Below are 27,242 nucleotides of genomic sequence, written 5' to 3'. Positions count from 1 at the left end.
GCCAGACAAGCAGAGAAAAATCAGTAAAACAGTAAGTATTGGCCATTGTGCCCATCCGTCCCCCCTGCAGTCACTCAGGTTTGCTGCCCTCTCACTGCAGCATTTTCACACCTCCTAAGTAGAAAAGGGTCAGTCCTGAATTTCTAGCAAAACATGAAATCAAAACAATACCTAAAAAAAAAAAAACCAACCCAAAACTATTCTGACTTTATATACTGCCACAGACAATTTTAAGAGTGTTATTTTTCCCTGATGCAGGGGGAAAAGCAAAAGGCTGAGGAAACCAACATATTAAAGAGAGATAACAGATACTAGCTTTCCAAGAATATATGCTACTTATCAAATGTATTGATTAGGCTCATGAATATTTCAATTATTACATTTTTTCTTTTTAATCTCCACTTTTCTCAACTTTGACAGTTTTACAAGCAGCCTTCTCATACAGACTGAGGGATGGAAGTTGGTGCATGCAGAGGTACCTGTGTATGCAAACCAAAGTACATTACATTTGCATAAATGACTGGACATAGCTAATAAAAACAACTGTTTGCTATTGCTTTCTCATAGCTTTTTGATGCCAGCATCTCAAAAAACTTCATTTAAAAGGAGATCTTTGATTGTATTGCTTAAAGGTGCACGACTTAGGACTTGCTAGCCCTGTAAGATACACCCTGCTACAGCTTATGGTTGATCTGCAATCTCGTATTTAGCAAAACAAATCATAAAACTTCTTACACAAACCACTGCACTCCTTAACTGATTAGCTGATGCTAACAGAAGACTTCCCAACTCAATAATCACCCACTCAGCGGCACATTTCAGCCGGCCAAGCCAGGAAGCACTTTAGGATGCAAATTCCAGCCATCAGGAAACATCAGGAAAGGCTTCGACTGCCAGTTCACCCAAGAGGGGTTTTGCTCATAGCTGGCTTCTGCAGCTGCAAAGGGAAGTTTTCCTCTGAAAGTCCAGACGAAAACGGTTCTTGCTATGAAAGGTTGGTGCGATGGTTGCCACTCACCTTGCTGGATAAGCAGCCTTCCTCGGCACACCCTTCCCCTTGAAGATGAACCTTCTACCATTCAAGACACATCTAGGGAAGGAGAAGTGTTGGTTTCACACCTGGCTGATAAACTAATCAACATGACAAGTGAAAAAAAAAACCCCAACCAACCAATATCTACCAGCTAGTATGCTTTTCTGCTCAGAGTGACCTTACACACATCTAGCACCAGTTTAAAGTACAACAAATCTTTGTAACAAGTACTTTCACGCAGAAGTACTCAACTGTTTTGCACGCATTTGATCTAATTCAGGATTTTTTAATCTAATAAAATTACTTATGTAGCAACAGTGTTGTCCATGACCATAAAACAAATGAACAGAAGCCAGTTCCATGTTTTTTTTTATCAGGATACAAAACAAAGTTCACAAAACGGCAGGAAAAAAAAGGAACTAACTCAGTATTTTTTGCACAGACAATTGGGTTTTGATGCTTTATTTTCAGAACTGCTGTGGAAAACCTAACAATTTTTTTTTTTTTTTTCCCCCCAAAGCAAAGTCAAAAACTCAGTTACCGCTTTGAGGTTTTGTGGTGAACATGTAACTCGCAGATTTCTTCTCCAGGAAAAAGGAGTGTGAGGTTCTGCGTGGTTTAGGCTACTCACAATGGGGAAAAAAAGAAAGAAAAAAAACCAAACCCAACCAACCATCTAGCTTTGCAAAAGGTGTCTGTCGAGAACACTGCTGAGTGGAAAAGATGAGCCAAGTTTTGCCACAGTGGTCACTAGGAGCAAGACTGGAAATTTAAACCTTGCATGATGCACAAGACCGGTTCATCTCTAGTGACTCATTTTTTATAGACGGAAGCCCTTGTAATTCGTGCTGGTAGCAGTAATGATTATCCAAGATTTTCTTCTTCCTGGTCTGAATGTCAAGGAGTGAATTCCACAATCTGGGTAAGCCTTGAAAAGAGCTGGTTCAGTGAAGCGCACTCAGTCCCATCCGCATGGTGTGCTCGGCAGAGCAGAGTTAGCAGCGAGCCTGCTGCAACGGGGCAGCTTACCGTGCCGTCGGGGAAAAGATGGGTTTCAGCATCCGTTCCACTTACAGAGCTGCTCACGAACCCTCATCTAGCTTACAGCAGGCACAGCCAGGAGGACTTGCAGAGGAAACAATTCAAAACCGTTGCATACTTTGTGCTGATAAGTAAAATAAACAAAATAAAGTGGATAATATACTTGGAGATAACCTACTTGCCCCCAACTTTGGCATGCAGGCAGAGATATTCTAGATTACCACTGGACATCACAGCTTGCAGAATTGACCAAAGGAGTAATAACAATTATCAATATAATTACACTTGCAATAAAATAAAAAAATGAGGATTCATCCTCTTTCCAGTTTGTAATGCAGCTAGGAATCAAAAAAGTTCATGCACTTATACAAGAGCAATAAAAAAAATTAAATATTTATTTTGAATAACAAGCTTAAGTTCAAGCTGCAATGTTGGCAATGTAGATTTTAAACACAGATCACGAAAGCGTGCAGAAAAATGTATCTGAGCAAAGAACGAAATAATACTAAGAATTATACTAAACAGCTGCTGATTTTAAAGAAACAAAAAAGGCTTGTAATCACTATACAAAATATAAAATGTATTAAACACTACCATCCACAGAACAGAGGTTTATTTTAGTTTGATTATATTTAAAAATTATTTGTGTAGTTATTTATATAGTGAATTGTAAATGAATATTATACAGTAACCTCCTTTTGGTCTGCAAAACCTTTGTTGCACTATAGCACATCCAATCACATTGCAAAAAAAGAATTATTTTTCCTTACTATCAATAAAGAAAACAATCATTGATAATACAGTAAATATTGTCAGGTCTACAAATAATGAAATCAAGAATGACTCCTTCGACTCTGAAGCGCCTTCCATGCAAAGTCAGCACTTGCTTGTTTAAACATAGTGCACTACCCAAGCAATGTCCAGGGTCGTAGATGCTCTTGGTAAGACTAAACCTTAAAAAAAAAAAAAAAAAAAAAAAAAAAAAAATCAAAGATTGAATGTAATCATGCAACTCTCTTACTACTGGGTATACCCACTGTGTCGCTTATCAATTTATTGCCTTTCTGGAATATCACTCAAGGCATCAAAATTAGACTTATGATAAATATACATATAATGAAAGGACACAAACTGCTATTTGACACTACTACTGGTAATGTCTGTGCTACGTGAAAGCACCTTTAAAAAGAGCCTATGCGGCAAGAGATAAGTGTCTAAAGATTCAAAATGAATCAACAGTATTGGATAACAATATAATTCTCAACTCAGAAGCTGCCTCAAGATTAGGTGCATCTTCAGTTAATGTAACAGGAAAAAAAGGCAATGGATTTTATTTTATTAATTGTATCCACTCATAAACTGACCTAAGGCCACCAGATGTGCAGACACAACAAGTTTTCTTTTCTTTTTACAGTTCTTTAAGTTGTAGGATGATAAAGGAATAGATCTATTTAAAAACAAACAGCTATTTCATCTATATTAAGAGGTGGCACCGGGCGTTGGGTTCACGTTCTGAGTGGCCACCTGTGGTGCGACTTCAATGATTCGTGGTTTGTCTATAATTCTGGCTGTGCGGTTGCCCTTCTCTACAATGCCGATAATCCATGCTTGGTGACCTTCGCCATATTTTGGAGACTTGATCTCGGCACAGAAACGTGCTGCCTGTTCTCGTGGTAAACAGATGAGAAGGCCTCCTGCAAAGAAAAAAAGCAGAGCATTAAAACGTCTGATTGCAAAGCATTTCAACCTTGATCTGCCAAATCCCTATTTAGACAAGCACCTGGTGACTTCAGTGGATTCTGTCGAACTCCAAGGACTCCAAGAGAAGACACAGTGGAAATCTGAGCTCTTGCTTTACAGAAAGAAGTTTGTGCCTGAATTCAGTGTTTAGTGGGTATGTAAATGAAGCCAAATACACACAAAAGATGTTGGCAAAAGGAAATCATACTGATGCCAATGAATGACATACTGAAACAACACTGGCATTGTAAACTTCCAACAGAGGACTGCAAAGTGCCTCTGCACAGAAACATTTTGGATAAAGGTCATATTCAGATACCTATAACCACATATTGGTAGCAGCTGATTCTGCAAGTAATCCCATTGCCCACAATGAAATCATTCATCAAAGTAGGGACTATTACCAGAGAATGCAAGAGGCAGAAAATTAAACATAGACTTGAACCAGTGCTCCCTGTGATGGTCCTTTTGAACCCTTTCTTAGAGAATTTTCTAACCTTTTTTAGCCTTTCCCATAAGATTTTTTTCTCAGAGACAGCTGAAAAATATTTTATTTACTAATCAACGCTTTTCAGAAGCAGCACAATAACTAGTTAGCAAGCTCACCATTCAGTTATTAAACCTAAGAACACTTCCATTTGAAGAATCCCAAAGCACTGGAAAAGGTGGCTTGGCAAGTGAATTTACTAGAATGAGTTTCATTGTCAGCTTTGGCACAAATTTCCAGGAGGCTCTGACCAAATCATTAAATGTTTTGGTGCTACCCTTTATTATTAGAGTATTCAGCTTTTCTATATCCCTTACCTTTTTTACATTTATGCTATATTGCAAACATGTGAAGAACTGCAACACAGAGCAGCGAACTCATCTGCAGATGAGTAATTAAACCTCAAAGCATTGTGTGCTACATGCAGTTTGTGCAGCTTGCATCTGTACACTGTGCTGTATTCTGACCACACAGCAGCCTCTTGTAAGGGCTGTTAAAATATCATCTCCCATTGGAAAATGTTTGGATAACACAGGCAAGAAAGTATATTCACTCAAACAGGAATTCGGGCATATGCTGAGGCTTGCTTACTTTTAAAGAGTTATTTGACCCAAAGTCTTCTTGCCCAGGCGAAGGGCAGCCGCCAGCAGCCAGCAGCACAAATCGTGCCACCAGCTCGGAGCCAAGCCTGGGGGCAAGGGGCCACCTGCTGAGCTGGCCACCCTGCGTTCAGTGCCACCTCTCCTCTGCGGCCCTTAGCTTCTTAGCACCTTGGGCAGGCACCTTTATGTTTGCTTTTCCAAGCAAACAGTCCTCTCACTGGTGACTAAAGACACTTTTAATTTAAGCCTGTGAGAAAGAAACAGCTATTGAATATGAGGAATTATTTATAAGGATACATGGAAGTGTGAAAGTTATTTTTTAGGTTCTATATGAAGCAAACGAGTGTGCCATCCAGAAGAATGCCTGCCTCTCTCAGACATTTCAGAACATAACATCCAGGTACTTCCATTAAAAACAATAAAAAACCCCCAGAAGCTTGAAAGACAGTGTTTAAGCTACTCCAGATGTAACAGACAAATCAATTGCAAAGGAATTATGTGCCATTCCTATGGAAGGCTCTAAATCAAATTGAAGAGAAACTTATGTCGTGGTGCAAGCGAGTCAGGGAAGAGGTTTACAAGTGGTAGCGCACAGAACGTGCTAACTAGCCAGAAAGGAGGAACAAAAGTAAGGTGAAAAAGGAAATAAGAAAGAGCATAAGAGTATCTTCACTCAATTCTCTTTTCCCCACACACCCTCTTTCTGCAATTTTGTATCACTTGTATGCATACCCTGTTAACATTCTTTGGCAAGATCAGAAAAATGTACAAAATCTCAGTTTCCAATCAAAATTCACTTCCCACCTACAGGCTGTATCCCACAGCTCGATCAATAACCCTTAATAGAGGCTAAAGGCTACTCTTGATCAGTAGTAGGATTCCTGTCTGCAGGGATTATAATTATTTCTCTGGTAGATTGACCAGTCTCTTTAGCCCTTTGGGTAAGTCCTTAAGGTTTTCCGCTATGTGCTTTAGTCTATTTTATGTTACTGCCTTTTTTTGTCCCATGGACAACTACAAGAAGTCTTCACCTGTGCAAAGTCACACCCACCAGAAGTTTAAGTTGTTGCAACGTGGCTGTAGAAAATGAAGCAGCAGTGCCACTCTGCACTGAAGCAAGCAGTATTTCATGGCATACCAAGTTTGAGGTCTGTGTCAGCCACTGCTGAAGACAAAGCAAATGGGCTGCAAACAGAATGAACAAATGGCTGTGGTGGTTTGAGCTCGCTGCACGCTTATTTTGGGCCTTGAAAGGACACTTGGTATCTGTCTTGGTTTACCTTTCTAAAAATTTAAGCATTTTTTTGGTAGGAGGTTTTGAACATTGTTGGTTTTAACTGTTCTAGTGCAAGCAGGGAACTGGACAGAAAACTTCAAAAGCGGACTAGACAAAGCTTTGCAATTAAGAGCAGAGATACAAACAATTCATGAAATAAAACCAAGTGTCCTTGCTCCTGCTAGTGGCTTTCTCCCACAATGACTAACAAAAGGATGAGATCATTAACCTTGCCTCTTGTCATGGCACTAACATAGCCCTTCTTTTCTACCCATCTGCCTATTTACGCAAAATCTGCACAAACACTGTGTTGTTGAGATACCTCTACTACACTAAAAAGGTTGGCCAACACCAGCCAACAGTTTATTAGCAGAGGACTGGCAAAAATACACACGTACATGAATATCCCATGTAGAGTAACTTTGTAACTTATTTCTGCAAGCAGCCCCTCTAATAAACAGAATTAAGTTTTTTGAAACTAACTGCCTGATTGCAAGTTTAACCTTTACCAAAGAGTTACCTAAAAGAGAGTGCAAAATCATGTAAAACTGCAATTTTAAGAAAATACACCATAAGCAAGAGTGCATGGAGGATGGAACAGATGACATAATAGATCTTTCCAACACTGACTTTTGTCAACAGGTGCCCAGCAAATGCACACTGGAAAAAAACCCACAACAGTCTTAAAATCCATTCAAATAGTTTTCCAGTAAATTTCTCATTCCCTGCCCACTCTGCTGAAAAACATCTGTTCACAACTGAGGAAGCTACAGACAGAGCATTTCTGGAAGTTTAAGACAACAGAGAAAGAGCATATCTGTATTACGATATGAACAGCCTTGAGGAGCCCCCCAAAAGGCATCCTCACAACTGGATATACAGGCGCAACGAGGCAGATGGTTGCCTTTGTATAAATCAACCCCAGGACATGAAGTGTGCACACAGCCTGGGTCTGAATGCTCATAAGCCATCCCAGCGCACTATGCCCAAGCTAATACGTACTGCTGCAATGTGTCAGGCTATCCAGCATAAGCCAAAAGCCTATGGGACAGCAGTTATATAGCTTTCAGACCAGAGCTATTGTGTCCACGTGGCTATGGATCTTTCTAATATTTGGCAGACACAGCCCTGTAGCATATCCCTATAGCCACCTCTAATGCGAGAAATGCAACACCATAATGAAATCAAATATACATGTTTTGAGGCACTCAAGTTCACAAATAACCAGATATGTCTTGCTGGTTTTTTCATCATCATCTATCTATGTTGAAACATAAGCAGTTCAGCATTTCAAAGACACTTCTTGCTCTCAGTCCCAAAAGAGATTCTGAAGTCGACTGTTTTCCACTTCCAAGTACTCTCACAGCAGTGCGTACATCCGCACCGTTTTACATTCCTTCAGTCAAAAGACAGAACCGGATATCCCCAGGGTGCAGGATGGGCAGCTCTGAACTCACGCACTCAGTTTGCAGCTAAACCATTCCCATGCCAGCTGCTATACAAACCTCTACCACAGCCACTCACCTGAAAGATCATCTTACCGTTCCAGCTCTGCGTCCACGCTATTTTTTGGACTCTTTGCAACTGATAACAAATGCTTCTAGCATGCTGGTTATGTGGACTCCTGGGTAGTAAGAATCTGTCTGGTGCTACTAACCTTACTGACACAGCTTGCCAAACTGCCACCAGATATTTCTGGTCTCTGCTGACGCTGGATTTGAACTCTTGAAAGGGTTCACGTCCCATATCCTATTACACATCATCTGAGCCATACAGTCTCTGTAGGACAGAGTGTCTGTTTAAACACAGATGGCTAAGGAACAATTCCACAGATCATGGTAAGCTGTGTATTCACTAGGGGAAAAGTTTATGGCTCTCACTGTGGTGCTTCTTTCCAGATCTTCGGACTGTTTTGCTTCAAGGGGCCCCCTCTGTTGTGAACTGCAGAGAACTTGGATAATACTTTTGGAGAGCAGGAAGAGGGTGGGGAAATGAGATAAGAGAAAAGACGGATTTGTTGCTACATCGTCTCCATTTCCCAAAGAGAAAGAAAATTCAGATTAAAGAAGAAAAACAAAATGGAACAGGACAGAAGATTCAAGGGGAAAATGAAGTATAGAGACTTCCAGCAGCAGACAGTGATCACGCTAGTCAAAGTGGCCTACACTTAATAAGACAACTTCAAAAACATCCAAAGTTCTTATCACCTGATGACTGTTTAAATGTTTGTCCATAGCCCGATTCTCAGTACACGGCTGTTATATTCATTGTCACTGCAAGTGGCAGCTTTATTAAATAGAGAACAAGTAATGAATGGGTCAGAGACCAAATTCTTTTTTTTTTTTTTTCCTGCTAGTCACAGTCCCTTAAAGTCAGATTTCATAAATTTAAGGGAGACAATCTATATTCTTGGATATCCGTATGCTGTGGACAGAGAAGGCCTCAGTCACCAAGACTGGCCCATTCAGCACAAAACTTCACACATATTCATAATGAAAAACAAAACACCACTCATTTGACTGGCAAACCTACTGCAGGTGGCTTTACCTTTGAGAAAACTGTGTCAGCTGTGCTGGGATTTTCAGATATTCACTGCTCTGGAGTTAACAGCTAAGAGAAAAATAGGTTTCAAAAGAATTCAGAATCATCACTAACTTCTAACTGCAAAACGTTCTAGATACAGCAACGGTTTCTATAATAGTGTGTTATAAGGAAGTAGAAGGCATTCAGAATAGGATGGTGGTTTGGAAGTTAGGCTAAAGAAGTTAATTGTGAACAGTTGTGTGGTTAATGCTCATTAGCTTGGCTATACGCCAAACCAACTGTGACTGAATGCAAAGCACATGATTTGTACATTTGTAACATTATTAAATTCTAACTTGGAGGGGTAGGCAAGGAAGAGGGTGGTACAACTGTCACCTACCTGAAGTCTCTGGACAAGTCCCATGCATGAGGCCAAACATATTGCCGCAAGCCTTACTGACAGCAGCCATTTTAGCAAGAACAGGAAGGTTATGAATAACAAAGGACACCTCATTTCGCTGCTGCTTGGCAAGGTTTTGTGCATGCCCCAGGATTCCAAATCCTGTGATGTCTGTAGCCGCATGTGCATTGAAAGTGTGCATGAGTCCAGCAGCTACAATAGAGGGAGGGAGAAAAAACAAATCAGAAAAAAAAAATATCAGGAAAAGCAATGCTTCGACAATATTGTGCACAGTTTGAATGAAGTTGCACACCTTTAATTCGAATCAGGTTGGGTTACTGTTTAAATTAATAATAAAAAAAAAAATCATGCTTGAATGGAACTGGAATTCACCAATACTGCATGTAATCCTTAAAAACTTCAACTTGTATTTAAGGTATTCGATCGTGCAGAAAATCCAGCACCCAAATTGTATTTATGAGCATGCTGCTGTTAGACATGTGCTACTAATTTATATTAGCAGTCTAAGAAACAGGGTTTTACTCCAGATTCAGACTTCCCAAAGTTGAGGGCCAGAGAGGCTCTGAGCTCAGCTTTGCTTCATTAAGGGCAAGGACCAGACTCATCCTGGGTCAGTTTTGTCACATCTCTTCCCCTGCCACTCCATAAAACAATCACATCAGAACTTAAGTTCTGGACACTTGAAGTCTAAGAGCTTAAGAACAAAGCCTGCAGGTCATAGGGGAAGGGCCCCAGCCTCCCCACCTATGCATTCATGAAATTCTTGGGCATTTGCAACTACAGAGCCGTGGGTGGGAGAAGGGCACCTCTGTATGCAGACAATAGCTCCAGTTAAGAATATTTAAAAGTGCCCAACAAGAGTGAGTGGAGAAAAACAAAACCAAGAATGCTTTGCCCTTGTTTGGTGCTTCCCAATACATGAGCAGGACCGAGTTCTTTTCCATAAGACAATCCTGGTCATTTATTTTTCCTGGAAGACTTTGTGAAAGAATGAAAAACCAGTGGGATGACATAACAAATACCAAATGAAAACTGAATAAATGGGAGAAGAGATATTTAACTATCCCTGTTCCTTCAACTGAGAAGTAAAGAAACACCCAATTCAATTCTCTGCTCCTCCAAAGATACTTTGAACAAAAGGAAATCCTGGATTAAAAGTTCTACAGTAAAAGCAGAACCTTCCTCCTACCAAAATTAAAAGAAAAGAAAATAAACCCACAAAAACAGGAAAAAAACCCCAACAAAACAGAAAACACGCACTACATATTCCACACTTTGGGAAGCACATACCATGACAAAATTAAAAAATAAAAATTTAAATTGAAGCATACAAAAATGAGGAGCTTTTCCTTTTTTATTCTATTTCGAATTTTTTAACCTTATTACCGTCAAGCCCTCACGAGTTCTCTAGGCATAGAAGATAAGAAGGAACAAATCCAATATATTTCCCTTTAAAACATCCTCTAACTCACTGGGTTGTTACTTGCAGCACTCACATGAGTCATAATCATCTCCAGCAGCATTTGTGTTTTTGCTGTATAATTACAAAAGGGTGTTTGATTTTAATTTGCTTGTTTCACAAACACTGAACAGCAGAAAGATGGGGCAGAAGGAAGGGATAAAGCAGCTGTGTCACATTTCCCCACAGCAGTGAAATGAAATTAAGTATGGAATTGGAAAAACCCATAACCTCCCCTCCGTCCCCCCAACACACACACCTCTTCTTACCTGTTCTGTTCAGTCGTGCCATATTCATCATTGCTTCCTGGTATGCTAGTTCTACATCTTCTTGCGTCACCACTAGTTTGATTTTATTCCACTTTTCTGGCTAATGGATGAAATAAAGAGGATTCTTTTAGATTTTCAGCTGTATATTTTAAAGCACACCCTTACCACTTGAAAAAAAAAATCCTTCATCCAAACTGTACTAATTTTTTTTTTTTTACACTCAGTTAAAGAGGGCCAAAGGTTCGACATTCAGAGTTGTGTGTCTTACTCTGCTGTACCCAGGGGAAGTTCATTTAAAGATCTATTAGGCACTAAGCACTTCAAATCTTGCTTTCAGCAGCAGGGTGGAGTGGAATAACATGCCCTAGGGCAAAGAACTCCTTCAAGGCAACTCTCTGGCTTGAACTCCGCAACCAAAGGAAAAGAACTTTGTTGCTGGATGTTGAGATTTGTAATCTCTGGCTTCTTCTTTTTTTAAAAGAAAATTCTTGATTTCACATCTGGATGCTTTGATCAAGAAAGGCCACTGATATCCACAAGTCCAGATCTGAGGAATGTATGCTAAGGCAGGATGTTATCACTCTAGTGAGTTAGGATTAAGGCAGTTTCATAACAGTTCCTTTACAGTTTAATACCAGCATCTACTTCCACCCATTCTCCAGTGTCTTGTATGGACTCATGCCTCCATCACATTCTGAGCAATGCTTGTCATCCCAAAACGGCCTCAGAACAATTTAGGAAGTGGTACCTTTATAAAGGGCAATTGTTTCATTCAAAGCTGAAGTAATTCCAGATCCAGAATGAAACAAAGCAACCATTTAGCTGTTAAGAGCAACACTACAAACTGGTTTAATTTTCTTCTTTTTTGCAATGGAAATAAAATTACAGAGAACTGAAAGTTAACAAAAATAGGATTTTTGAAGCCACAATGCCTACACTGCCATTCCATAGAATAAATGCATAGAACAAACTTCTTACTAAACCAAAGGTGCAAAAAACTACTAAGAACTGGTATATGATGCAGCACTGGGGAAGGATCTTGTCAAAGAATGAGTGCTGACTCTGGGGGGTGTAAGAGAGAATCCAGAAACAGCAGCAGGGGGAAAGACTGGTCAGCCAAAACAAATAATTTGTTAAAGAGCAAGGAAGTATAGCAGTAAGATCAGAGCTTCTGAAATTAGGTTGAACTGGGTCTGACCAATTAAGAGAGAGAGCATGTTAAAAAAAAAAAAAAAAAAAGGCTGTTGGAGCTACTCGAGAGGGGACAGAATAGTGATTATTCTTACTGCGGGTATGAATGAAAAACCTGAACAGTCATTCTGCCTTAGTTTTCAAAAACACAGTTCTGAGGCTGATCATGTGATGGAAACTGGTCGGATGATGGGAATGGAAATCACAAATGAGGTGGAAGCAGAACTCAAGGATGAGGATCGAAGAGCCACACACACAGGTAGGATACAAATTAGATGCAAATTCCTCTCCACTACAGCAATCAGGTACTGGGGCTAGTAGACAGGAAACAAAGGCAGAAAAGCTCACAAAAATCCCCAAACTTTTAAAAGCAAGCTTAGATTTCCAAATGGTAAGGGTCTGTAGACAACAGCAAGGGCTAGAAAACCCCTTCTGAAGGGGCACATCCCAGCAATCCCTTTTGTGCCTTTCAGGTGAAAGAGGAAAAGGCAAAGGGATGCCAGTTCCTAGCTGTGGACCAGCCTAATCAGTTCACATCATCAGCCTGGCAGCCAAAGCCACATCAAACAGCTTTATCACACCTAGCACATCCCTGACCTGGTCCCCTGGGGCCCCGATGGGGCCCAGCTCCCTGCAGACTCTTTGCAGTCTCTTCCTCTGCACCCTATGGCAGCTGCTGCCAGCAACACAGCTGGGGCTTGGCTGCACAACGATGCTGGCAGCAACCAAGTAAGGAGGACAAATTTTGCCTCCATTTGGGTTTTCCTGTCACTTGTCACCAGGAACTCATTTGCTACTGCTCTGTTTAAATAACTCAGCTTTTAGGTTGGTTTTTTTTTAATTTGCGTTGCAGCCACGTATCTCTACACTCCAGTTTTCCTTTCTTGCCTACGCATAAACTTGCTGTACTATGTACCTTCTCCCACATACTTCTCAATACAAAGTCAAATTCCCTACCGAAATTTGATTTATGGGTGGATTTGTGATGGGTAATTCTAGTTTCACTTTCCCTACTGTTTCAGAAAACAAAGCTAAGAAAAGACAGCACAGCTACTCAGAAATTTTCCTAACACAATCAAAGATATATGCTGTTTACACATAATAGGAGGATTGATTTCCTTGCTGTACTCATTTTTCAGACCAGAAAGTGTTTCTGGTTGACAGTCAAGGAAATTAGAAGTACTTGAAATATGTGGAAATTCAGAATATCCTTAATTTGCAAGTCTGTCTGTCAGTACAATAATAGATATGTTAAGAAGTAAGATTATGGCCAGAAAACGTACTATAAAATTGGTGTCTTGTTGTTTCACATCATTTTCATATCAAGATTATCTGAGGCCCTGATCCTTATATCTGATTGGAAAACGCAGGATTCTGCAGAGGTCAAAATTGCTAGGCCAGACCCTATGAAGAAGGAGAAAAATATTTTTTTTTGTTGCTCACGCTTCAGACTCCAATGAAGGTTTAAGCTGGTTCTCTCCCACTTTTGCTAGCACAAGCTTTGTAATTAGAATTCATCTGACAATGTAGTGGCCAACAGCCAAAACAAAGTAGATTCCAGCTCAATCCTCTGCCAGTCTATTGGCTCAGTAGTCCCAAAAGTAGAAAAGATGTATCTTTTAAAAGTGTAAACTGAGCAGTTATAATTCTGAAGACACGTACTGGGAGCCAGACAACATAAGCAGATGCCAATTTTGCAGTCACTTTTCAGTTCAGTAGTTACATTTTTGCCTGAAGTAACAGATGGAAGTATGTCTACATACATAATGCTGCTAGAAATATTCTTATTGAATGCACAGGGTAATACATGTGAAACGTAGATATATTTCCATGTACACAAGCAGAAAGCCCATGAACACAGACAACAATCTTGGCCTAATTGCCATCAATAAGCTTTTGCCAATTACTTTGGCAGGTGGAGTAGGGCATAATTTTACCCAGGGTGCTAGTCTGTTGTTCAGTTAGTAAACAGCTTTGTTTATTACAGCAATGCCTGAGAACTAACTAAGAATTAGATGCAATTAAGATGGGCTCACTAAGCACAAAATAGTAAACTGTCTCAATTCCAAAAGAGTTTTGCACATAAGCAGGTAAGGCTGACACACCAAGGAGAGAGAGAGGTGGTAGATCATTCCCCACTGAGCCCTCAATGTACTTATCCTGCTCATCTTTGTTGTTTTGAGGGAATGAGGAAGGTCACCTTTAACTCACACCCCTCTTCCCTATTTCTTTTTTTGCAGTGTACTCACAATATCTAGCCACTGGTGGACAGCTACAGCCACTTGTGTTCCCAAGGGTTTAGTTAATACAAGCACATCTCCTGGCACTGCATTGTCTGGCCTGAAAACAAAGAATTCTTATATTAGTTACAAAGTGAGATTCACACACGTTATTAAGTGCTGATAATTACGTTTTCACAGACCCATGTATCTTGTTGCACAGTTAAAAAACTGACTAATTGCAGAACTACCCTCTGGGATTCATTGCCATGGGATATTATTGAGCAAAAAGCTGCAAACTTATTTAAAAGTACCAATCCTTCTTTCTTGGAATATAACAATGCTTGCAGTCAGACACACACAGAATAACATCTTTTCTTTCAATTTACTGGAGATGTAAGATAGGATAGAGAAAAAAATTCACCTTTGTTACTTCAGGGCATAAGACAACCATCGCTACAATCACAAACAAATTCATTTGTATAGTCTAACATGCCACAGTGGGACACTCAAAATCAGCTATTGTTAAATGGACAGAATGCTGTAAACACAGCAATTCTGTAGTTCTCTACAGCCATTAATAGGGTAACTGGGAGATGGTTTAAAATGTATTTATAAATATGACAGAAATTTATGTCCCAAAACAGTCTTCAATACTTCAAAATCTTCAAAAGGTTAGAAGCTTAACTCTCCTTTCAAAAGGTGAATAGGATTAAAAGATACTGGGGGGTGGGGAGAAGTAGAAGGACATCCTGTTTAAAAACGCAAGTATGTACAGAAGAGATGTGGCATCTGTTGAGTGCTAAGGACAAATGCAAGCAGGAGAAGGTACTGCTTTATTCATCAGGAGACAGATCGCAAGATCACAACATGGTATTTAAAGGATTTTTTACTGTATCCCTTCAGACCAGTGCCTTTGATTGTTTACCGATTTAACTTACATTATAAATTCATTAGGCTGACAGACTGTCGTGGCCACTCCTCCTAAAACAATCCAGGGATTTAACACTGTTTGGCCACCAGTAACAGATGTTCCTGCCTCTTCTGCTGCATCTTTGAAACCCTGGATAATTAGAGGCATCACTTTGTCTCTTTCCTAGAGATCAAAACAGAAGTCAGAGTTCCATACACAGCAGTGCTAGTCATTTCAAGACTGGTCCAGGGTTTTAACCACTCAAGCCAAATGCCCTCATGGCGAACAGTTCATGACAAAAGCCAGCCTTAGGAAGAGGTTAGCCTCCTGAAAATTGCATGTTATCCCGTAGAGCTATGGTTTTACAGCTCTTTCTAAAAGAGGTGAAGAGACATTCTTACGCTGAAGAAACATTCTTCAAAAGGTCATATGAAAGTAAAGAAATCAGAGTTCTGGAAATTCAGAAAAACTACCCTGCTGTTGTAATCAGGTACAGCCACAGCAGTGCGATGCAGTAAGGCAAAGTTAAATCAAACTGCATTTGGCCTCCATTAATCTGCAAAGTTTCAACTTACTTCCTTCTAAGAAAAAACATCCCTTTTTTGCTACAGCAAAACAAACATACATGCTGGTCACTTCCACAAAAAAACCCCAAAAAACCAAAACAACAAAAAAGAAAAAAAGAAAAAGAACAGCAATCTATTTCAGTTTCTTCTGCTTCAGAGAGATGTTACAAAGCTGGCATAAGCAAACCAGAAGTATCTATCCAGATTGATACATGAATTGGTAATCAAATGGTGCCTTGGAGCAATATTGTCCTGAACTGACAGAAGTAGGGCCGCCATTTTAGTGGAGATGAAGGTATTAGCAGCAGAAGACTACAATGCCTCAGAAAACTGAACTTTTAGCAAGTGACCTTAGAATGTTTACGAGACAAGACTCATACTATGAACTGAGACATTCAACAAAACCATCTCTTCAAAAGGGTTCAAACTTTGAGGGGAAAATACCCTAAAGGTAAATACATTCTAAGCACACTTAGCTGTTTGGGTCTTCCTTCAAAAGCAAGTACCAAAGATCTTACCCTATCTGTCATTTTATTGCTGATTCCAAGGAGCATCAACATGTTGTCGCATTCTGTGACCCCCATGGCATAAAGGTCACTTAGGACATTGGCACACGCTATCCGTCCCTGAAAAAGAAAGAAAAAAAAATAATCTGCAGGACTGTTTGTCAATGTTCAGACAAACACCTGCCATGAACAAAACTTCCAGCGTGAGTGTGCACTCTGAGACGGCTGCTTATTCCACAGGCCCCTGCATTAAGAAACCCAGCCAAAGATGCGGTATGATCCATTTCATGCAACGTGCCCATCCAGAAGTGCGGATACCTGTTCCCCTTACAGGTAAGGGGAGAATTCATCCCAGCTGTCTTGGTCAACATACTCTCACTGACTACATAGGAATCCCATACTGAGTTTAGACTAGATCCCTAATTTCAGAGGCTGAAGTTAAGCTCGACAAAGTCTAGCTTTGATAACAAGCTCAGTTTATTTATTCTGATATGTTCCTATTAACTTTATTCCAGCACAAAACTATACACACTAATGAAGACAACCATTGTATGTAATTCACAACTGCTAGGAAGCTGATCTGAAAAGCGTATATTACTGTACCTCTTCTGTATCAGAATACGTAGGAGACGGGGACCTCGATGACAAAGCTGTTTGTTCCTCTGCACTACCCTGCAAAACATGTCTACAGTCCTAAGTTTTTTAAGAGAGTACTCTTCTTCCCAGAGGACAGAGTTGGGCTGCCAGCACACAGCCACATTGGGGGGGCTTTTTCTGTCAGGATGTCACCGAGAAGCTGTCCGCAGAAGACAGCACATGCCGGGGATTGAGGAGCTCGGGGGTCCCAGAAGCTGGCCTTGTCACCACTTCGGAGCGTGCACAGCTACTGAGGGGAGACGTCTGTCCCTCGCCACTTATATGAGGCAAGGGAGATGTGCCTACTCTATCACTTGTTCAAATGACAGGATAAGGCTGAATTTTGCTACAGGGAATACATTTTAATTGACTTCTGTGTGTGTGAACATCTCCACTAACAAAAATTTGTCCAAGAGACCTAGTCTTCTGTTGAAGATTCCTCTAAGTAGTCTTGAAGCAGACGGGACTGAGAAGGGATTGCTTGGGTCACATGGGCTTAGCTACTCTAATTTTGCTAAATTAATGGATCCAAGTGAGGGTTTGTTGGGATGTGGACCCAGCACAGATGAGACATCGAGTTTCCTGATGAAGATGCAGAACTTTGATACAGAATGTGCTCTAAGGGACAGCAAGAGAATTTTAAAATACAGGACAAGTTCTGTGGTGTTACTCTGGAAGACTCCACGCATTTTATTAAAATTGTTTTAGGTTTACAGCTGCAGAACTGTAACCAACAACTGGTTTTATGATTTTAAATCTGTGCTTTTCATAAAGTTCAGAGGCAACACCACCATGATAAAAACAACAACATACTTACTTGATACAATTTGGACTACAGAAAGATGCTTTGGCTGGAAGACAAATTGGGGGGGGGGGGGGGGGGGCTCTAAACAAATTTCCACCATCTCTAAAACTTTACAGTCTAATCACACATCCAGTATTTTTGCAAAAATTAATAATTTCAGCAGTTACCTTACTTGCTGATGACGTGAAATAACACCTCCAAATCACAATTAAATATAATGCAGTTTTTCATAAATTTGAGAGCTGCCAGTGGCATCAGGGGAATCCCTTATATTTGGAACTGGAATATGTTTTAATAATTTAAATCTTAAAATATTAAGAGTGAGCTGTGTACTGCATGGTTAGATGGACATTGGCTGTTAATTTTCCAGATGTTTAAGAACACCAAAGCCTGCCATGTTCCTTTTCTGGATGGGAACTATCAAACCATTCTCCACTATCTTCAGTATTTACCAAGGAAACTGCTGGTTTATGCCCTCTTAGGAATGACAGATAAGTTTTTAAAAACACACTGACAACAGTTCTCTATTCTAGTAGTCAGAGGTCAGTCAAACAACGCTTTTGCCAACTGGCAAAACCACTACGGAAACAAATTCAGGGAGTGCAAGTCTCAAGTCTGAAGTAGCAGAGGGAACACCGATAAACACAACAGGATTCACAAACAGGCGTCAGCCTAGCTGCGTCCTGCATGCTACCTGACTGCTTGCTTAGTGCCCCTGAAACACAAGTATCTATGTGCCATACTAAGAACTATTTATAAAGGCAAAGGATGAAGCATCAGACACCCATCCCCAGTCTTGAGTGAAGGTTCTTTTCAAAAGAGCACCAAAAAGGTCCCTGGGATGGAGGGGGAAGGAAGTCCACTCTCAAACCAGCCAGTTTCCTGCTCCTGTACTCAAAAAGGTGTCTCCACAATGCCACAACAGAGGCCAGTACCAGTCCTATTACCAGTGGCTTGATACTTATTATGAAACCTATTTTCACTTGCTTGTAACTTTTCCAGTATCAAACCATTTAAGCTGAAAAGCCCTATACTGGATACAGATTTTACAGGTGTACATCCTAGGGATACTTTGCACAACATGGATTGAGTGTTTTCAAGAGCAAAGCCAAAGAGAAGGTGAAAGGGGAAAAGAAGGAAGAGGGTTTTTGCATATAACTGCAGAAATTTGTTTTAAAATAGGCAGTGACAGACTGAGAGAAAACTGCTTTCTGAAGCAGGAATCTGAAGTTCAGCTGAGTGCACATGCAGTTTTGCCATTTTCTAATCCCTTATGTCACAGCACCCAGCTTGGAGTCCATTTGCACTTTTGTCTTTCCCTCCTTGCTTCCTCTCCCCGTCGACTAGGAAGAGAGATCAAATAAGGAGCTACAGGTTGACACTGTGCACAGAGAAAGGAAGAGATTCTAAATCAGGGAACACCCTCCCAAAACCAGACTAGAATTAACTAGGTAAGGAGACAGGGCAGAAGAGCAAGAAGTAGACTGTAGACTGCATGCAAGTGATAACAAGAACAGAGAGTGGTAGCAACAGGCATCGGTCAGGGGGCATTTTTCAGACTAAAAACGGAAAGAAGCAGTTGGAGAAGCAGGGCAGCAGCAGTTTGTCTTGAACAGAGTAGTCCAGAGCACACTCCTTTATACAGCCTGGACACAAACTAAAAAATTCCTGAGTCTCACCATTCCTCTGCTCTTAACAACCAACCATAAACCCTGTGGCAAATTGTATTTGACTGTCCTCCAACTGACATTGGTCTGCACAAGAAAACTGCAATCTATATTGCCTCCAGGTACTCTAGTCCCCAAGAGAGAGAGGTCCAAGTAGAGGATCCAGCAGTTCCAACCCTGCTGGATCTTCACTGCAGGTATCAGCAAGAAGGCTTGTGACAGAGCACCTGTTCTCAGTTAGCTTTTAACAAGAAATACACATCTCTAAACAGATTAGGAAGTGGCAAGCCACCACATTAAAATGAGTGCTGACAAGAATGAAAAGTGAAGGACTTAAGAGTTAGAAAACATCAAAGTTAGAGCTGCTGGTGCATGTGGATCACAGTATAGACTGTAACTACGATGCAACCACTAAAGCTGGACTAAGGCCAAATTTACATTCCACTTCTACCACACTGCCCTAAACCTCATCTGGGCACAGGCTCATCTATCCACTCCTGTGGCATCTCAAACACTTTGTATCTCCAAACAAAACAACCCTCCCCCTTCACCACATCCTTCTCACGCTGTCCCTCACAAGTTTTTGTTATAAGGCGAGAAAAGAGAGTTTCTCAGCTGATAAACTTGAACACAGCTCTCCAACAACACTTTTTTTTCTCTGGTCCCTGACAAGTTCCCCTGTAATACTAAAGCAAGCCACTTGAATTGAATTTCTCAGGAGAGCTCAACAACTCTGTACGCTAAAGGCCAGCCTGAGATCTTGGCTGGTCAGTTTGCAGAAAGCAAGCTCTTCTGGAACAGAAATCAAAGTAGCTAGGCTTGCATATGTGCACAACACCTGGTCAAGCATGCTAAAAAATAAAAATGAGTTGGTCCCAATCTCAAACTGCGTGTCCAAAACTTACCCAACAGGTCTCTCAGAACAAACAAGGAGCCAACAACAGCAAATAAAGCATGCAATCACATAAACAGCAGTAAAAGCATGCCTTCAAGCAAAGGAGTCACATTCAAATCACAGGAAAGATGAATTCTAGCATTTCTTAACTTTTATTTAATGAACACCTCACGTAGAATTCCTTACAGCTTTACTAAATTCTTTTTTAAAGTTCATTTCTTTCCCCATGACCAGTTCAAGTCAATACTGATCAACGCCACACATAACACCCCAGAGGAATCTCTACCAAGACAGACTAAATGAAATAGGGACACAGAAGGAGCGAAGTCAAAGTGCATGCAGCTTCCCACAAGTCGTTTCAACTTATCCATCTGCAAGCAAAGGTAGTATGACGTGAAAACTGGTGTTCACAAAGCACTCTGAAGTTGCCAGGTGCTATTGCCAACTACTGTCATTTAGGCACTTCCAGTTCTAACATGTTACCTGGTTATTTCAGAACCTCAAAAAAGGCCAATTACAATGCAGTTCTGCTCCTAAGTGGAGTTTACTGTCTGCTCCTTCACAGACAGCTCTTTTTCCCCCTTTTTGGCTTTTCAAGCCAAATCCCACAGAGCAACAGACGGAGGGAAATCTGAATTCAAGGTGGCAGTTCTCCCACCTTTCACCTATAGAAAGCAGCACTGCAGCATTCCTGGCTGACATGGAAAAGATTACAGGATGAAACTATGCCTTTCCCTCTCCACCTGTATTTAGGAAAGACTCTGAATGCAGGTAATCAAACAATTAGCACTAGAAGAAATGGTCAAACTTGCCATCACATTGGTAAGTGAGAAGCACAAATCAAATCAGCAATATAGCTAACCATTAAGTTTAGCCAACTTACCATCATATAAGGATCATCCACAATAGGATAAATGTAATCTGTCGTCTGGACCAACGACAAACCTCCATGTCTTAATGGAATAACGCAAGTGTCCATCCCAATTCCTGCAAAGACAGAAATCCATCAGCGAGGTGAGTAACTTTGCCATTAATTATCTGTTGCTCTTAACAAGAGAACTTATAAAACATGTCTGCGAAATACAACTCGCAACATTGCCTAAACAGACATGGCAAATTCCTTCCTTAGAAAAAGCTCATAGCACAAATAAGAGGAAAACCAAGCAAAGAATGAAAGCTCCCGACTGGAATGGAACAGAACAGAAGTTTAAATGGCTGAAAGCAGGAACTAAACAACAACATTTTTTTTGCAGCATAATAATAATAATGTATGAAGAACATCTGTGCTTCAAAGTTAAGAGGAACTAAATAAATTGATATTGTCTACAGCAAATAGGTTTTCCTATCACTCTGATCTCAAAAACATAGCGACAGTTGTAAAAGGACTTGGCCTCTCATAAAGGACATTTCCTCACTTCAGGACGAACAAAAAGAATGCCACAAGTCACAGCCTAGGCCCTTGGTGAAAGATGATTCATCCAGTTGGAGCTTTTGCAACTGTGTTAACTTCGCCTTATTTCTGTGAGGCTGAAAGGCAGCAAGACAACCTGCTAGACAGGGAAACTCCTTTGAGAAAACCACACCACCAAGCACAGCCTTTTCCCTGACGGTGGGTGTTTCAAACAGAATAAGTGATATTAAAACCACTCTGTATTTGCTGCAATGCAAGAGCCTGCACAAAAGTGTCAGGTGACAAATCACAAGATGCTAGCTGAGCTGCGCTCCCTGTTGATATCCTAGTGCCTTGTGGCAACAGCAGGTAGCTTATGTCCTTCCTGGGCTGGCACCAAGCTGCCTAGAATTACTTTGCATACCTCGCAGGGCAAGAGTCTTCAAACAGCCAGTTTTCAGGGAGCAGATGCCACACAGTAACTTTTCCCCGTGTATTAATGAAACACACCACCTAGCAAGAGCTACAAGTCAGTATTTGGCCATGTCCTGTACACGGATGGAGGGAGCTGCTGCCATCTGAGATCCTACTGAGGACACAGAGCAGAAGGGCTGCCAAGCAGCAGGCATATAGATGGAAAGGATCTTGCCTCTCCTGCCTATGGAGGAAGAAATCTTGCCTCGGAAGAGCAGGGATACTGACAGAAGCTCATGCGCAGTAATTCAGGGTTGCTCATCCTCCACAGAAGCTAGCAAGCCACTATGCATGACGTCCAGTGTCTCCAGGGAAGTGCATATAAGCAGTTACAGAGAAGCGGCTCATGTATAGGACCCGTTTTGCCCTCAGTTCACCTATTCATGCAATAATGCTGCAAGATTGATTTCACTTGTGTGGTTTTCCACAACTTCAGCGAAAGTGCTGCTTGACAGAGAGGCCAAGGGGCCATGATGGTCCTTCTGAGGCTACATTTCTGTTCCACCAAAAAAGAACCAACTAAATAAGTGAATCTGTTCAGAGAGGTGACTGAAAACAGTGTTTTCAAGGTCCATAACAGCTCTGAGAATAAATACCAAACTTGCAGTTTCTTACTCACAGATATACTCACAGCCATATTTAAGACTGCTCTGCATAACACCACTTGCAGAACTAAAAAGGAGTGAGCTTGAGCCTGCTGTCGGCAATTTCCCTCTTGACTGCATCTCAAAAGCATGGTGCATATGCACAGGCTGTAAAGTTACCTGTCTACACCTTTTAGGCACAGGGCATCGGAGGCAAATCACACCAAACTTATCTGAAGACACATTTGTTAAAGCAATACTCACCACAAAAGCGTATTTTTAAGAGATCTGAACTCTCCACCTTCTATTACTAACAGATTTCCTGTTACATAATATCACACCTACATCTCGATGGCATTAGTCTACTTTTTTACCTTTTCATATAGCTGGAGAAGAAAAATCTATTAGCAGTTCCATTACTGTTTAGAGCCTGTAAGTTTATAAGAGGAAAAAAAACAACCAAAAAAACCCAACAGCTAGATAATTAATTCTAAAACAAACTACTACTGATTTTAGAAATTTACCAAATTAAAATGCTGTTGTGAACAACTTATTTAATTTAGAAAAAAACATATTAATAGCCATTTGGGGATAAAAGAAGCTGGAAGTGTCCTTCATTAGGGAATATTAAATATAGTGCCACCCCAGCTCCACACACAATTGCTGCTTAGATATTTCATACAAAGATCACCATTGTTAAAGTAAGAACATGGGCTCCTTACTAACCTCTCACTGAATTCAATCTCTACCAGAATAATGGGTTGCAACCTGTCAGCCTGCTAATAGACAATTAGCAACGTTAAAATAATTTTAAATAAGGTTATTGGACACTAAATTGATAATTAAATAACTTCAGAATAAACGTTACATTGATATTCCTAAGTTGAGGAAAAGATTCATGCTGTGCTGCAAAGTAGAGACTGAATTGCAGGGCTGAGTAAACAGACAGACAGAATTAAAAGTGTCATTAAACACATTATCTACATTAATTTATCTACATCAATATTAGGTACAGTAGCTGGTATCAAAATACCTACGTTCACCCTGTTCCCCGCAGAGGTGGCTTGTGCAGGTTGTTTTCCCTTACTGCTTGCATCATTGTGCAAATATCAAAGAGAAAGTGAAGCTGGAAAGAACAGAGAGGTCTTGGAAAGACAGCCTTTCCCAGGCAGCTTCTACAGGTGAGCAAAAAAATTAGAGTGGGGAACAATGAAAGGACTGAAAGGAAAAATGACAACTGTGAAACAATCCGCTCCCAGCCTCAGCTGAAGCGAGAAAGTTTTCTCTTACTCACTTTCTCTGACCCAGGAACACAGGGGAGGGGAGGGAGAGAGGAACTTCACCTGTGAGTCATCTAATTGCATAAAATCTGTTGCATTCATTGTGTAAATTTCCAAAGGCAATATATTTATATTAAAGTCCAGAAATTAATTGATATGACTTCAGTTTGCAAAGCATCTACTGGGGAAAGGGAGGAGGAGACTAGTGCCTAAGCACGTGGCTATCACGATGGCCATTCCTGACCAGTTTTTCTTTGTAGTTGGGCACACTGCAGGATGTTAAATAATTAAAATAATATTCTTGTATCTCAGATGCCAACAAATGTCAACACGAGATTAATTCTTCAGGTTTCTGGATGCTGTGCATGCATTATAGAACATACAATTTTCAAACTGATTAAACAAACCGCAAATGAGATCACGTCACTAAGCAGACCAAACAGAAGAAAAGGATCGCACGTGTCTAGAGGAGCAACTACTTACCCAACCTGGGCATAACTGCCCCCAAGAACTGTTCATCTTCCTGAAAATGGTTTTCTTGTAGAGACTCGAGCAGTTTCTGTAACACATCCTGAGGCACTTTGCAGCCTGTGCCTTTCAGTTCAGTGAATCGGGTCAGACGGAAGCTTTTGTCCAGTTCGTAACTTTCTGGGTTAAACGACTCCCGAACAGACATGGTTCTCTCACGCAGACTGCTGGCCTTTCCCACCCCAGAGCAACGCTATCAGTTTCTATGCTGATCAGTCTAATTAAAAAAAAAAAAAAAATTAAAAAATTGGGAACATTAGAAATCCCTGAGACCTGCAAGACAACAGGTTTTCCACATGGAGCAAGTTAAAAGGAAAGAGAAAGCACCCGATGTCATCGTTCACTTGTTAAGACAGGTGGGCATATCTCACACAACTCATTTCTCTAAGACTACAAAGGAATATTTCTCTAAGACTACAAAGGAATGACTCCTCTTCCTACCTTCCAACATTTAAAACCATAACTATGCCAGGCGAATCAGAGAATGAGTTTCTTTTCCAGATATGCTGCATAAGTTTTTCATTAAAAAAAAGAATCTAACACACTTACCGACCTCATTTAACACAGAGGTAATGAAAGAAATAATAGTTGCCAGAGCACTGAGGCCAATTTCCAAAAGGCAACCTAGGCCCTGATCCTGTAACACGCTCAGCAGAGACATCTGTTTGTACTCAGCTCAGTGCGGGGTCATAATTTTAGCCATTAACATATTAATCTCAAAAAGAAGATGTTTTTCAAATAATGGCTCCGCTTCAGTTCTGATGCAAGAAGCTGAAACTCCGTAATACACCTGTTCTCCTTGGGGGAAAACGCAAGCCTGGTGTTCTGTTAGTACAGGTAACAGAAGAACAAAGAGGCTGTATTTAAGCAGACTGGTTTACCTACAAACATGCCAGTTTACCTTTTAGTATGTTCGCAGACATAAAAACGTTGAAAAGTTTCTTGCTTCTCGAGCCCTTTTTTAGTCAACTAACAACACTGAGAATACAGAGAATTGCCCATTAAAATGGTAATGTAAAAAGACACTGATGCAACTCATTTAATAAAATTCTTAACAATGCACGTCTAATTTTAGAACGTTTTTCCACTCTGACTCACATACACCACACTCCAAAACTAATAAGGGGCCTAACCGAGACACTGACTTCTAAACAGGAACGGCTGTGATAAAATGCAATTCATCTTTCTCAGAGAAGAAGTTTTCAGGAATTACTAAAAACGACCTATCTGCGGTAGTTTCTTAGAAAGCTAGGATCCTGCCTAACAACAAGAGGAATGGAGTTCAGCAGCATCGCTGACAAAATCTGATACTGATGGTCACACTGTATCGAGGTTAAGCTGAAAAGCAAAAAAACAAATGCAAGTGAAGTATTCGCTAAGTTCGACTGCGCTAAATGTAAGAAAGATGTAAATCTGCAGACTGTGCAACTGATCTCCCCTATACAGCACTTATTAACAAGTACGTCTGTTCCTAAAGCTTTAAGTCTACTAATTTATTGAATATACTTTGTAGGAATTGAAGTTTTAAGCTCCCTGAGAACTTGTGATGTGGAGCCCAACTCCCCTTTACAGTGTAGCTTTCCCTCCTTCTCTGGGAGGCGTGGCACTTATTTAAAACAAATCTTCCAAAGCCCAGGCTCGGGCAGTAATCCAAACTCCAGTTACAAGAACGTGTCTTGGATGAGCAATGAATTCAGTTCGTAGCTGTTGTCTTCCAATACAAGACACTAAGCACTTGCAATCAAAAAAAAAAAAAAAAGTGTCTGGAAAACAACCTGTCAACAGAAATGGGAGACAAAAGCTTTTCGAGGAGGAGCACTTTTTTTCCCCTTCGTTCTTTTTTAACACTTCATTCTAATTAATTCCAGAAATTTATAAAAAGCAGCTTGCCCCACAAGGGAAACATTTTCCTTCATCTAACTAGTAACTGCAATATGCTTAGCACCCCCTATCTGCTTATATAGGGAAGGATTCAGAGGCCATAGCCTACCAGGAACTTTTTGCAGCCTTGAGGACTGTGAAGACACAGTAAATTACGTTCCTCGGTTTGAAAACAAACACTGAAACAAACAAGGCGATTTTATTTAAGAGAAAAACATCCACAGCGCAAGAACACAGTAACCTTTGAATGAAGATCTGAATAAAACTGTGTGCAACTATGTATTTCGCAGGCTGCCATGGGAGCAAGCTTCCTTGCAAGACCAAGTTTCTCGCGACTGCTAGCACTCTATGCAGGCATGCAAGCTGAGGGTCAAGCATCCCTCCCCAGTAGAAGAAAACACCTCGTAACCCAGCTGTTTCTTACTTTAAAAGAACGGCATAATAAATATTAAAAACTAAAGTTTAACCCTTGCCTCCCTAGAGCGCGGAGAGAGGAGAGCACAGGAGCAAAAGGGGAGAGCCAGGACGAACTAGAGCCGGGTACCTACCCAAAACAAACCCAAGAGCAATTAACGGCAACCCAACCGCCCGAGACCTGCAAGGTGAGGAACTGCAACAACCATTTATCCACGGAGTGCGGCGAGGAGCGCTGCGGAGAGACATGGCTCTGGGACACCTTAAAATTTCCAGCCGCTGCCTTTAAAGGCAAAGCCAGGGCCCTTCACTGTTGCTCTTTGTGCAGCCGGAGAGGAGGAGAAGGCGGGAGGGGGGGGGAGGAAAGGAGGGGGGGGGGGGGGAGGAAGAGCAACCCGGCTCGCTGCGTGCAGAGAGGAGCCGCGCAGGCAGCAACCCCCCC

The 27,242-nt window shown here is 40.9% G+C and overlaps 1 protein-coding gene across 1 annotated transcript; it reads right to left on the bottom strand.

The window, feature by feature from the left end:
• Positions 1-2,393: 2,393 nt before the first annotated feature.
• SEPHS1 (selenophosphate synthetase 1) lies at positions 2,394-27,107 on the bottom strand. Its single transcript, XM_010580966.1, has 9 exons — positions 26,935-27,107; positions 24,461-24,722; positions 21,133-21,236; positions 16,259-16,366; positions 15,203-15,357; positions 14,292-14,382; positions 10,852-10,951; positions 9,103-9,315; positions 2,394-3,768 (listed from the first exon to the last, which is right to left on the bottom strand). The coding sequence occupies exons 2-9, from the start codon at positions 24,651-24,653 to the stop codon at positions 3,554-3,556; spliced, it is 1,179 nt and encodes a 392-aa protein (XP_010579268.1). The 5' UTR covers positions 24,654-24,722; positions 26,935-27,107; the 3' UTR covers positions 2,394-3,553.
• Positions 27,108-27,242: the final 135 nt, after the last annotated feature.

The sequence above is a fragment of the Haliaeetus leucocephalus genome, unplaced genomic scaffold (assembly GCF_000737465.1).
Source record: "Haliaeetus leucocephalus isolate CR32 unplaced genomic scaffold, Haliaeetus_leucocephalus-4.0 Scaffold751, whole genome shotgun sequence".
Taxonomy (NCBI): domain Eukaryota; kingdom Metazoa; phylum Chordata; class Aves; order Accipitriformes; family Accipitridae; genus Haliaeetus; species Haliaeetus leucocephalus.
This window is presented reverse-complemented; position numbering and strand designations above follow the sequence as displayed.

Bases quoted from the DNA above. Each gene is read 5' to 3' on its own strand.
- SEPHS1 (XM_010580966.1), bottom strand. From the start codon at position 24,653: ATGTCTGTTCGGGAGTCGTTTAACCCAGAAAGTTACGAACTGGACAAA. The intron at 14,383-15,202 runs GTAAGTTAAATC...CTTTGTTTTCAG, and splicing joins CAGCCTAATGAATTTATAAT to GCCAGACAATGCAGTGCCAG. The intron at 3,769-9,102 runs GTAGGTGACAGT...TTTTCTTTGCAG, and splicing joins GACTTGTCCAGAGACTTCAG to GAGGCCTTCTCATCTGTTTA.